The sequence below is a fragment of the Heloderma suspectum genome, chromosome 16 (assembly GCF_057233095.1).
Source record: "Heloderma suspectum isolate Gila_16-S chromosome 16, 16-S_ref, whole genome shotgun sequence".
NCBI classification, from domain to species: domain Eukaryota; kingdom Metazoa; phylum Chordata; class Lepidosauria; order Squamata; family Helodermatidae; genus Heloderma; species Heloderma suspectum.
The window spans coordinates 11,382,584-11,395,171 of NC_139473.1; the positions used below are offsets into that span (position 1 = coordinate 11,382,584).

The 12,588-nt window shown below is 47.8% G+C and overlaps 1 protein-coding gene across 1 annotated transcript in view; it reads right to left on the bottom strand.

Annotated features, from left to right (window-relative positions):
- Window positions 1–317: 317 nt before the first annotated feature.
- CCDC92B (coiled-coil domain containing 92B) overlaps window positions 318–12,588 on the bottom strand; it is a 41,653-nt gene continuing 29,382 nt past the window's right edge. Inside the window, exons 3-4 of the mRNA XM_084822915.1 lie at window positions 12,357–12,404; window positions 318–3,796 (exon numbers count right to left, since the gene is read on the bottom strand). Of these exons, the coding sequence (XP_084679041.1) occupies window positions 3,051–3,796; window positions 12,357–12,404 (794 nt within the window). The 3' untranslated portion in view covers window positions 318–3,050. The remainder of the gene's footprint in view (window positions 3,797–12,356; window positions 12,405–12,588) is intronic.

Here is a 12,588-nt window from a genome sequence, read left to right on the forward strand (position 1 = left end):
AACTAACCGTGATCTCAATTCTCCAAGAGCCAGTTCCTATGTAGCCAAAATGGCACCACCCACTCACAGGAGGGGGGAGGGAAGGAGGCCCATGGGACGTCCCAAAAGAACCAACATATTTGGAAAACAAACTCTGCAGAGGTAACACTCCCCTCAAACAGCCCAATGAATCCTCAGCATGCTCAGTGGGTACAGAATGCTGACAGACTGTTACAGAGAGTGGTAACAGAATGGTATATCCTGGAAGAGGCCCTGGGTTGCTGATTGGCTGGACTCCTGAACAGAAGCATTCTGCACTGCAACATTTTATTGCATCCTGGTTTTATTCATTCATTATATTCTCCCTCTTTCCTGCAGGCTGACACACCCTAAGATTGTTACAGGGAGGGGTAACGGAATGGTATATTCTGGAAGAGGCCCTGGGTTGTTGGTTGGCTGGACTCCTGAACAGAAGCCTTCTACACTGCAACATTTTATTGCATCCTGATTATCCTGATTTCATTCATTCATTTATATCCACTCTCTTTCCTACATTTCAGGCAGCTGCTCAGAAATCTAAGCCGATATGCCCTAAGAGCACTTTGGGTTGCTGCCTCAAATTTGCATGATGTTATTATGGAAGAAGTTGGATGAAACAAACATATGAACTTGGACATTGGTGAAATGAATATCTTTAGTCCTTGTTGGCTTGCCTAGAACTCCTTCATCCCTACACTAAAAAGACAAACAACATACCCTTTCAACCGTCTTGATTGTCATTGTCGTCTGATTTTCTCAAAATGTAAAGCGATCTCTCTACAGACATCTGGAAACAAGCCTCACCAATCTCAGAACTCCATGGAAGATTCATGGAGTTCTAGCTTAGGCTGAGGTTGGTTGATGTGTTCATGTTCACCACCACAGATGGCTGAACAAGTTTTATTTATTAATTATTTATTAATTTCATTTCTATACCACCCAATAGCCGAAGCTCACCTTGCTGTGCAATTTTGCCCCTTACAACCCATCCCCTGCATTCGCTCTCTGATTATATATATACACACACACACACCTATGCCAATTACCACTAGTGGTAAGGGAGTAAGAATTTAGCACACCAAACTGGGGAGCAGGGCCAGGTGCTCGAATTATTGGGGGTAAGGTAGGAAGACCCTTAATGAAATCCACAAGCCCTCGCTCCCCCACAGTTTTATCCAAATCCTGCCCCCCCCCTTTATGCCACTCTAAAATAGTAGCTAAAAGGACGCCCTACAATGTGAACCCTGGGGAAGATGTTTCAGATTTAGGCATGGATTCTTAAACATTGTGAGGTTAGTACCCAGGAACTGGAAATAAATCTACCTACTTACCTCCCTATCAGCTTTTGTCTGGGGCAAACATTCTCACAAATTCAAAACTGGGATATATATGCATTTAAGTCTGGCTTTACATTTAAATTTCATTTTCAAAATTTGCCTGGCTATTTAAAAAATTAACACTGTTGCCTAGGAATTAGAAACATTTTCCCAGTCCAGCTGGAGAGAGAAAGGGGTGCGGGGAGAGAGAGAGAGAGAGAGAGAGAGAGAAAGAGAGAGAAAGAGAGAGAGAGAATGAGGAAGGTCCATATTTGGAGTTCCCACATTTTATTTTATTTTGCCAAGAACTACCTACCCACTTTTTAAAGCCCCTCCCTAAATACCTTTAAGGATGGGAGCCTACTATCACACCTTGTAATGCAGGGGTGAGAAACCTCTTTCAGCTGAGGGCAAAGTCAATTTCACATAAGTTCTTGGGGGCTGCATTCCAGTGGTGGGCAGTGCCAGAGGGGGGTTGGGCAAAGGAAAAAGAAGTGGGGTCAAAATGCCCCCCCAATACTAACATATTTAAAGTTAAATCTCTTACTGCCTGTAACTAAGCCTTAGGAGAGGTAGTTCAACCTTTTACAGTGGGAAAAGACTGCACAGGAAACCACCAAACAATGCGGCAGGGGGGAAGGAATGAGGCCTTCAGGTGAGTCCCAAAGGGCCAGTTTGAGATCCTAGGAGGGCCAGATTTGGTCCTGAGGTCCCCCCCTCCCCGCCCTTGCTGTAATGCACAATGCCCACTAGCACACAAATTATGAAGGAAAAGTTGGATTTCATTTAATGAATCCACACCTCCTTCACAGTTTTGGACAAATAATGCCCTCTTCTTAAAAGAAATAGCTAAAGTTAAGTGGGTTTGAACCCCTGGGGTCCCTGCAATTCTAGCAGTGCTACCCCCCCCCCATGAGTAGATTCCATTTTGCTCTCCAGGATTTCATCTCTGATGTCACACCAGTTTCTTGCATTCAAGTAGGATCACGATTACCACTTGTTTTATGGCTGAGACATTGTAATTTGCTCCACTGTCCAACCCCCAGTTGTCTTGTACCCCCCTCGGCAGGGGGGGGGAGAGGATTGGAGAACCTGCTCTACATAATTCCAAAATATTCAACCCCTCCCTGACACATCCTTTGACAGTTTCCTGTTCTTCAGACACTCACATCCAGCCTCCATCGCCAATTTCTACTGGAGTTGATGGTATCGGAACTACTGCTGAAAAGTGAACATAAATAAATGAAACGACACCCATTTGAGATGGGGATGTTGTCCACATTCAGAACAGCCAAAATCTAGATGTCAGCACCAAAGCTTTCAGGTTTGCCGCTGAAACCAAGATTTCAAACTGCACGTTTTGAAGCTCCCGTCAGAATCTGAAACGGAACAGCTCAAAAAGATGTAATCTCAAGGCACGGAAACTCGAGGTTCAGTTTTTTGCTCCTCTTTGCCAAACTTTTGTGCAATGCTGTTTGTCGTCGCAACGGCTTGGCCGTCTCATTGCTGCTAACGCCATTCCCCCGTGGAGCGCGCAGCTCTTTCAGTGTTATACCAACTGGACAGACGAAACGGTTAGATCTACGAAGCCTTCGGGATTGAGCGTTTTTCCAAACAGTGGCTCCAGGTTTAGGGATGTGCTTGAACAGATCGGCCTTTTCAGAAAAGCGACGTCAAAATGGCTATGTGTTTTCCCTTCTCTTCGCCTTGCCCTGTTTACTCAGTGTCTTTCGAAGTTTGGGGGCTGGAGCTATTTCGCTTGCGTTGTTCCCCTTTGGAAGATGGCCTAGGTTTGCCCAAAGTTCTGATGCCACTCGCCGTTTCTGTTGCTTCTTGGGAGGACTGCCCAGAAGACTTCTGTTGGCCCCCTTTGGGGTTGCTCTGGTCAGTTCCTGCTTTGTTGGACAAGGCCCTGTGCTCCGATTTCTGATGGTGAGACAGAGCGTGGTGCCGTTTCGAGTATAAAAAAAGGGCAGGGTCAGGCATCGACTCGATGTCTACAAAGCTGCTTAGCCTGTCTCGAGATGACAAGTCCTTGAAGGTCCCCTTGGCGTGGAAAGAACTGGTAGCCGGCCTGTGGGGGTGGGACTTCTGTGTCCGTTTTTTGGGCCTAGTCTCACCACAGGGCTGAGGGAAGAACGTTTTCTCTGGAGGTCTGTCAGACTTGCTACTCTGCCGGGAGCTGTGAAGCTTCTGTTTGGTGGCATGCAGCTGGAAGGAGAGGTAAGCAGCTGCCTCGGTCTGCTTCTGCAGCTCCGTGTTGAGGACGGTGACTCGGTGGCTTCTCCTCTTAAGCTCCTCCAGGAACTTCCTCTCTCTATTCCTCAGGTTGGACCGGAGGGCAGCTACCAAGCTCTCTTTATGCCTCAGCTCCTTCCGCAACTCCAGGTTGGCCTCCTCTTTCTCCTGCAGCTGGGTCTCCATGATCTTGCACTTTTCTTCCAGTTCCTGGTCAATAATATCTAAATTCAGGAGAAAGGTGGACAAGAAACAAAAACAAACAAGCAAGTTTTAATTCAAAATCTCAATAGGGAAGTGAATTGCGTACAGTCTTGGGAAGTTAGCCTGCCTCAGGAGATAGTTGCCCGCATTGTTTATATTGGATGGCCTTCTGTCTGTCCCATCAGCCAGGACAGCTAGGCTGGTGAGGACGAGGGAGAGGGCCTTCTCTGTGGTGGCCCCCACTCTGTGGAACTCCCTCCCTAGGGAACTCCACCATGCCCCCTCTTCAATGAGCTTCCGCCACGCATTGAAAACTTGGTCGTTTAGGCACGCATTTGGGGTGGGCTAGGGTATTTTTTAGAAATATGATGTTTTAATGTAGAATTTTATTGTTTTAAAACTGTCTGTATTGTTGTACATCGCTCAGAGTGGCCGGGTGACCAGCCAGATGGGCAATCAAGAAATTTAACAAATACATACATACATACATACATACATAAATATCTGCAGCAGCACAGTTTTTATCCTGGCTTCAAATGGGATCACACACTTCACTCCATGTCAGAAGATTTAGATAGGCCTGAGAGTGCTTGCATAGTTAAGGAGGAAAGGTCAAAGAGTGTTCTACCATTATGAGTCCTGAATGTTCCATATGCTAATAAAATGCAGACAATTTGTCCAAACAATTTGGCAACAGGGATCTAGGGCAAAGATTGGGAACCTCTAGCCTGGGAGCAAAATCTGGCCCTCCTGGAGTCTCATTTATCCCCTTCCCCCACTGCCTTTCCCTCAACCACTGACTGCTTGGTGGTTTCTCAGCTTTCACACATTTTTCTTCCCATTCTAAAAAGTTGACATGGCTCTCCTAAGGCTTAGAGCATTTCTACATGAGGCTTTCATTGCACACTCATGATGGGACACTCAGGGATGTTTGTGGGTCCTTTACATGATGTCGCCAACCTCCAAGGTGTCTCCTGCGCTTTCTGACCTTTATCCCGGTTTTAAAAAGATTGGGGATAATGCAGTAATCAATGTGAATCTGTTTAATGGCTGTGCCATCTAGTGGCTGTATAATGAAACATGTAGAACTTGCGGACAAAGGAATTCCTGGGGAAAAAAGCCTGTGGTAGCCCGTGTAAGGAGCTGATCTTAATCCTGCAAAGAATCTGGAAGCAGAACCTCTGGTAAGTTGCGGGATAAAAAGCCTCGTGTGGAGAAACCTTGAACTTATTTAATGCTGCAACTAACCCTGTCTTCAATCCTAGAAACTTTTACCACTCTAGGAGGCACCAACAAGCTAAACTCCCCATTAGCAAGTTCACTGGTTTTCCTCATGTCTTCCTCTGAGTAAAGCCTCCTCACTACTACTACTACTACTACTACTACTACTACTACTACAGTTATATCCTGCCTTCTCTCCTCTTGCAGTGAACCCAAGGGGGCTTACATGGTCCTCCCCAGGTCATTGGCTCCATTGTCCTATTGCTCTAACAGTCAGGAAGCTTTTCCTGATGTTCAGCCAGAATCCAGCTTCCTGTAGCTGGAGCCCATTATTCCATTTCCTGCACTCTGGGATGATCGAGAAGAGATCCCGGCCTTCCTCTCTGGGATGACCTTTCAAGGACTTGAAGCATGCTGTCATATCTCCCCTCCGTCTTCTCGAGGCTAAACACGCCCAGTTCTTTCTGTCTCTCTCTTCAGATTTCCCTCCCTCACTCCATACCTCTCAGTTCATTCTCTCATGCCACTGTGCGTTTGCAGTGAATTCTGAATTCCACTCAACTTGCCTATCCATGATGTATTATGTTTACACAATAACTTACTACAAAATGAAACAGAGGTGAATCAAGAGCCCCCTACTTATTCAGGGGCTCTTTTTTCCACTTCCAACTCACTTCAGCCTTGAGTTAATCCAACAATTTAAACAAACAAGTATTAAGGGGTTCTCTCAGAGCAAATGGTCATCTAAATAGGAACTTAATTTTCTTTCTTTCTTTCATTTATTTCCAGTCCCCTGATCATCTTCACTGCCCCCCTCTGAACCCTCTCCAGTTTGTCTGCATCCTTCTTAAAGTGTGGCACCCAGAACTGGACACAGGACTCAACAATACTGTTGAGCCAAGTATCCCCCATCTTGTAACTGTGCATTTGGTTTCTTTTTCCTAGGTGCAAAACTTGGCATTTATCTCTATTAAATTTCATTCTGTTGTTTTCAGCCCAGCGCTCCAGCCTATCAAGATCACCTTGAATTTTGTTTCTGTCTTCCTGGGTATTAGCTATCCCACCCAATTTTGTGTCATCTGCAGATTTGATCAGCATTCCCTGCACCTCCTCATCCAAGTCATTGACAAAAATGTTGAAGAGCGCTGGGCCCAGGACTGAGCCCTGCAGTACCCCGGTCAATGTCCTCCAGATGTTTTGGCCTGCAACTCCCAGCATTCTTGACTACTGGCCAGTCTAGCTAGGGTTGATGGGAGTTGAAGTCCATTTGGAGGGCACCAAGTTGGGAATGGCCATCACATAATCATAGAATTATAGAATTGAAAGGGACCTTGGAGGTCAACAATGCAAGATGCAACTACTGCATTCCTGACAGATGGCCATCCAACCTCTGTTAAAATACCTCAGGTGAAGGTGAGGCGATCACCTCCCAAGGCAGGCATTTGCTTCCTGCAATTTCCACCCATTGGTTTTAGTCCTGCTCTCAGGGTTTCCCTTATGACCTGGACACCCTGACCAACTCCTTAAGGATCTGTTGCCTCCTTAAGAGTCCCACCTTCCCTTTTTTACCTTCCCCTTCCCAATAACATGGGGTTTAGGCTGTAGGTGTGGGGTGATTGACACTCCAGATATCTGGGGTTTAAGTGCAATAGCTTACTGGTAAATTAAAGCAAGCAAAACACAACTAAAGGTATTTACAGAATAGAGCTGAGCAATACAAAAGGCCTTAAAAGAAAATGAATGCGGCAAAAACGCAAGTTCTTCTACCCTAACTGCATTTAGACTTCTCCAGGCTGCTTCTTCCTGCTCTCTCTTCCTGCTCTGGTCTTCCTCTTTTTATCGCCTCCTTCCCCCAAACCGGAAGTACTGTTTCATACCTGAAGAAATGAAACCTAACTGAGGCAAATGAAACTTAACCAGGGAAATGAAACTACTCTTCTCAGGGATACCCCCTCCCAACCCAAAAAAGGGAGAGAGTGCCGGTGAGATAGGAGAGGAAGCCCAGAGAGAGAGAGGAAGTTCAGAGCATGAAGTAAGGGGACAGCAAGTCACCATTCTCCCTTTTCCTATTTTCTTTGTAAATGCGTCCTAATGCACACCACACTTTGGAAATCATGTGCTGCTACTGTAGCGTGAATACATCCATGCCAGGGGATTAACCATGCACAAACTTGTCCAAGTTGTGTTCCAGTCTGTAGCTTCCTTGATTTTTTTTTCTTCGGGGGGGAGGGGGAGTAATATACACGCCCTCTTCATGCAACTGTTTAATAGCATCACCTCTTAGCGGTTTCTAATGAGTCCTTCAAGGGAGGCAGACGCGTTAAACTATTGTTACAAGAGGGAGCAATTATGTGAACGGCATCTTTAATTTATTGCCCCATCAGACGCCAGGGGAGCAAAAGCTTATGCAGCAGAGTTGCATAGGCAAAGAACCCACAGGAGTGGGGTGGAAGAGGGACTCTCCCATGGGAAGGATGGCCAGTGACTCAGTTGCCCTGCAAAAGATGCCAACGATGAACTAAATTTGCTGATGCATCTTTTATCCCCCCGTCTCTTGCAACCCAGCTTGCGCAGTTTCACTTGGGAGCTTAGACATCACTGAGTCACTCTGGTGTCATATGTTGTCACCCGTGTGCTTTCCCACTTAGCAGTGGAAGGACTGTAGCACAGGGGTAGAGCAGTGGCTTTGCATGCAGAAGGCTCCAGGCTCGATCCCCGGCATCTCCAGGTAGGGCTGAGAAAGACTCTCCGTCCGAGACCCTGGAGAACGGCTGCCGGCCAGTGTTGACAATACTGGGCTAGATGGATCAAAGGTCTGACTTCTGTACAAGGCAGCTTCCTATGTTCCAGTGTCCCTTCCTGATATACCTCTCATCCTGATCTCGCTGGAATCATGCAGCAATCTATGCATCGTTGGGTGCCTGAAGTCTGATCCTGATGCATAGGAAGGACCAGCCGGTAGAGATGGGAACAAGCTCAAAGCATCCAGCTCTTCCCCCTGACCTGTGCTACCCAGCTTGGCAAGGAAAATGGTGAAGGAAGGATGGACAAACCCAGAGGAAGGAAGCATGGCAGCACTGAATGTACTTCATTCCAGAGCGACGGCTCTCCACCTTTCGAGAAATCAGCAGCTGGGCATTTCCAAAAGACCAATGCTAGTCCTCTGTCCCATGACTTTATTCTTTGATCAGCTTTGGCTGGTTCCCCAGCTACGGCCTCTCCGGGACAGGGATAGCTTGGCCACAGCGGTCCAGGCGCTCGTCACCTCAAGTCCGGATTACTGCAATACGCTCTACGTGGGGCTGCCCTCAAGGCTGCTCTGGAAGTTGGAGCTGGTGCAGAACGCGGCAGCTTGGCTGTTGCCAGGAGCTGCCCCTTTTCAGCATGCAACTCCTTTGCTGAGGGAACTGCACGGGCTGCCTATTCACTACCGGGCCGGGTTTAAGGTTTTAGTGCTAGTGTACAAAGCCCTAAACAGCTTGGGGCCAGGATACCTGAGAGAGCACCTTCTCCCTTACCGACCTGCCCGGTCACTGAGGTCATCGGAGGGCTTGCTCCTGTAAGTTCCACATGGACCTGTGACCCAGCTGGAGTCCACCTGGAGAAGAGCCTTCAGTGTGGTGGCTCCCAACCTTTGGAACTCCCTGCCTCTGGAGGTCAGGCAGGCACTAACATCTCATTGTTTCCAGTGCCTCTTTTTCCAGAAAAACAACTCTTTTCCCAGGAAGCCTTCCTTGGTTGACCAGCTTGGTTTTATCGGCACTCTGTTTTTAAAAGAATTATCTTTTGTTCATTTTATCTCGTTGTTGTTCACTGCTTAGATACGGAGCGGTATACAAATGTTGCAAATAAATAAACAAACAAACAGATTACTTGAAACCCCATACAAATGCAAGAAGAGCCCTACTGGATGAGGCCAACCAGGGTCCATTCCGTACAGCACTCTGTTTCCCACAGTGGCCAGCCCTGAGAAGCCCTCAAGTGGGGTCTGAAGGCAATAGCCCCCCCTTTGTTGCAGCTGGACTAAGGAATTCCACAAATTAATCCATTTTGCCCACTCCACACTCTGCTCATCTAAAAAATGGGTTGAGATTTTCTTTGGAGCAAGACGTGCTCTCTGTCCATGCTCAGGGACACTAGCAATGGTGTCGTACGCTCCCGAAGCTGAGTGTGCGACACGCACTTCTGGAATGGAGCCCCTGGGAAGGAGTTATCCCATACTGCCCTAAAAAGAGCAGCCGGAGATCGGAAGGCACAGCCGGATACATTCTGCGGGTGCTGTTGTTTCTTCCAGGGTGCGGCCAGAGAAAAGGACAGATGCTTTTTTGGAATCTGCCACTGAGGCGGCCTTCCTTCAGCATTCCATTCGCCTTAGACTTCCTGCTGCAGTCTACGCCTCAAACCTCTTTGTTGCGCCGGCAGCCTTGCCTTTTGCCTCGAGGCCAGGGGCGAGGCCCTCGGTGCTCAGCCAGACGCTGCGCTGCTCCACCTCACTGTGATACGAGAGGTGCTGGGAGTGATAAAGATCTCGGGACTTTTCTCAGGTCTCCCTGTGGCTCAAAGCTTCGCCAGGCCCTGAACTCTCACGTCTGTTTCTAGTCCTTATGATACCAAGTAACTTCCAGGGGGGTTGGACTGCAACTCCCATCACCCCCAATTGCCAGTGGCCATGTGGGCTGGGGGGTGATGGGAGTTGCAGTCCAACACATCTGCAGGGAAGGCTGATAGAAAGAGTGCCTATTAAGGTTCCCCTTCTGACCTGGAACCTGTGAACAATTCCTTAAGGATCTCTTGCCTCCTTAAGAGTCCTTCCTTCCTTCCTTCCTTCCTTCCTTCCTTCCTTTATTTATTACATTTATATCCCACCTTTTTTCCTCCTTAAGGAACCCAAGGTGGCATACATAATTCTCCTCCTCTACATTTTATCCTCACTACCTGTGAGGTAGTTTGGGCTGAGAGTCTGTGGCTGGCCCAAAGTCACCCAGTGAGCTTCCATGGCCAAGTAAGGACGAGAACCTGGGTCTCCCAGCTTCCAGTCCAACACTCTCACCACTACACCACGCTGGCTCTCACTGGCTCTTTTAAACTTCCCCTTCCCAGTAATGTGGGGTTTAGGCTGTAGATGTGGGGTGAGTGGCACTCTGGAAACAGAGTTTAACCACAACAGTGCTTCGCACCTTGGAGATCTCCTTTAGAGTTCTGAGTAGTTCTGACTGAAACCCAGAGCAGATTCACTGCCCCACTGACACCGGAGCCACCAGCCTCCACTGTCCGATCTTGCATAGTTACAGGTTGGCAAGGATCCTTTCTCTGCTGCCGCAGAAGGTGGGACTGGATCTAAGGGGCTCATGGCAGTGGTGCAACCTGGGTTGGAGCTTGGGGCCAAAATCCAGGGCCCCGCAGCCAAAGGGACCCCCAAATGACCACTCAGAGAGCAGTAAGTGATGAGGGTATCATGGCGGCAGAAGGAAACTCCATGCTGCTGCTATGATTTAAGTGAGTTTGAAATGGAAAACTGCACATGCTCAAAGTATTTTTTTTCTTTTAAAAAACAGTGTTGGCAAATGGTTTTGTTGGTAACATATCAGGAACGTGGCTGCAGTTGCAAAGCAAGGAATGGCAGCTGAAGGCAGGGATGTATGGACTATGCAAAATCCGTTCTGTCTGTGTTTTGCAGATTGTCAGGCGCCGTTTGTTCCGCTGTCCGCCCATCGACAGAATCAGGGTTTTTTATTTCCAAATTTGCGCAAATTTGCATTTGTGCAAATGCTCACATGCGAGAATGCGCAAATCCCCCCAAATGCACATTTTCACGCTTTAGCCTATGGGGGAAATGTGCATTTTTGGCCGGGGTTTTTATTTTGTGTATTTTTCTATGATGAAATTTGCGCAGAATTCAGGAAAGTTAGAAAACCAGTCTGCAAGTCCGCAGAATTCGCCCAACAGGGGAAAAGCTGGTCTGCTGAGGAAACCACGGCTCAGATGCATGAAAATTCAAACTCATTTGGTTCCATTGCAGATTTCTCTGATGTCCCTAGTTGGAGGTGGCTAGTGGCTGGTGGGGGTGGGGAAGAAAAATGTGAGTTGTATGCTTCACAGCTGAAGTAATACACCGGGCCATCTAATCCCCCCTCCCCCATAAGACCATTACATCCAGAGTCTAAAATTACCCAGCTCACCACTAGCTTAAGTTAAAAGAGAAGAGATTAGGATGAACTTCTTGACTGTAAGAGCAATTTGACAATGGAACCAGATATGTGTAGGGTGCGTCGGCGTTGGGGGCGTTGAGGAGGGGGATCTCCTGCATTGGAGGTCTTCAAGCACATTCTTCGCAGACGTCTGTTGGGTATACTGTAGCTCTGGATTTCTTGCATCAAGCAAAGGGTTCGGCTAGATGACCTTCCAGACCCTCTCCAGCTCTCTGATTCTAGGAATCACACCTCCAACCACACAGAATGAAATTTCATATACGGTAAGCACTTATATAGGAAATGGCAGACATCCATCATGTACTACCGATGGATATGTCACGGCTGCATTTTGCCAGGTGTCCAGGCAGTGAGGTGAAGCTCTGAAGCCCGTGATGCTTGTTCCGTCTTGCACTGATGAGGCTTTCAAACAATACCACCGTTTACTGTAAACATGTAAAGAGCGAAACTAGGCTAGGCCAGAACCTGAGACACCAGAAGCGAGAACGCTACAATAGCTGGGAACTCTTCCAAGCCGAGAAGCAGCAGCGAGCTAAAAGGGACGGTCATCAACTGCTCACCTGCTGCCCTCTGCTGGCTATACTGATGCTAAGAACTGGGATGGAATCAAATGAATCCACAGCGTGTGCGTGTGCTGGAATAAAGTCAAAATAATTTCAAGAAATTACAGGAGATCAACCCTTATTTATACTGGTCTGGGAAGCAGGACCTGGGATTTTTTTTTTCAAAATGGAATTTAATTTTTTTTAAACCGGCCAGAACTTTAACGGAGCTCTCCAAGCTGGAAACACCTTGGAGAGCCCCTGTAGAGTTCTGACTGGTTCTGACTGAAACCTGGAGCGGATTTACTGGCCCACTGACATTGGAGCCACCAGCCTCCGCTGTCCCTGCCTGAACCCTGGACAGCTGCTGCCAGTCAGTGTAAGGCAGTACTGAGCTAGATGGACCTATCTAGCTTGGTGTGGTCTTCTCTGATGGGCAGCGGCTGTCCAGGTCCCAGGCTGAGGTCTTTCCCAGCCCTGCTGGAGATGCTGGGGATTGAATCTGGGACCTTCTGCATGCAAAACAGATGCTCTACCACTGAGCTAAGCAAAAGTCCCTCCTGGGTGTTCTTTCACAGGAAAGAGGGGTGGTGTCAGCAGCGTCTTACCTTGGTGGCTGGCTTCTAATTCCTTCATCTCGAGATCATGGGTCAACTCTAGGAGAAAAAACAAAAGAGACAGGGCTCCATCAGAAGCAGCTGCAACAACAGACGGGCTACCATACGTGATTACGCAAGGGTGGAGAATGCAGGCCGCAGCCTGGTTTCGTGAGAAGCATGGCCGATAGTTAAAGCCCGCCCACGTTGCAAATGCCACACACTTTCGCCCCAGCTCTGCTGG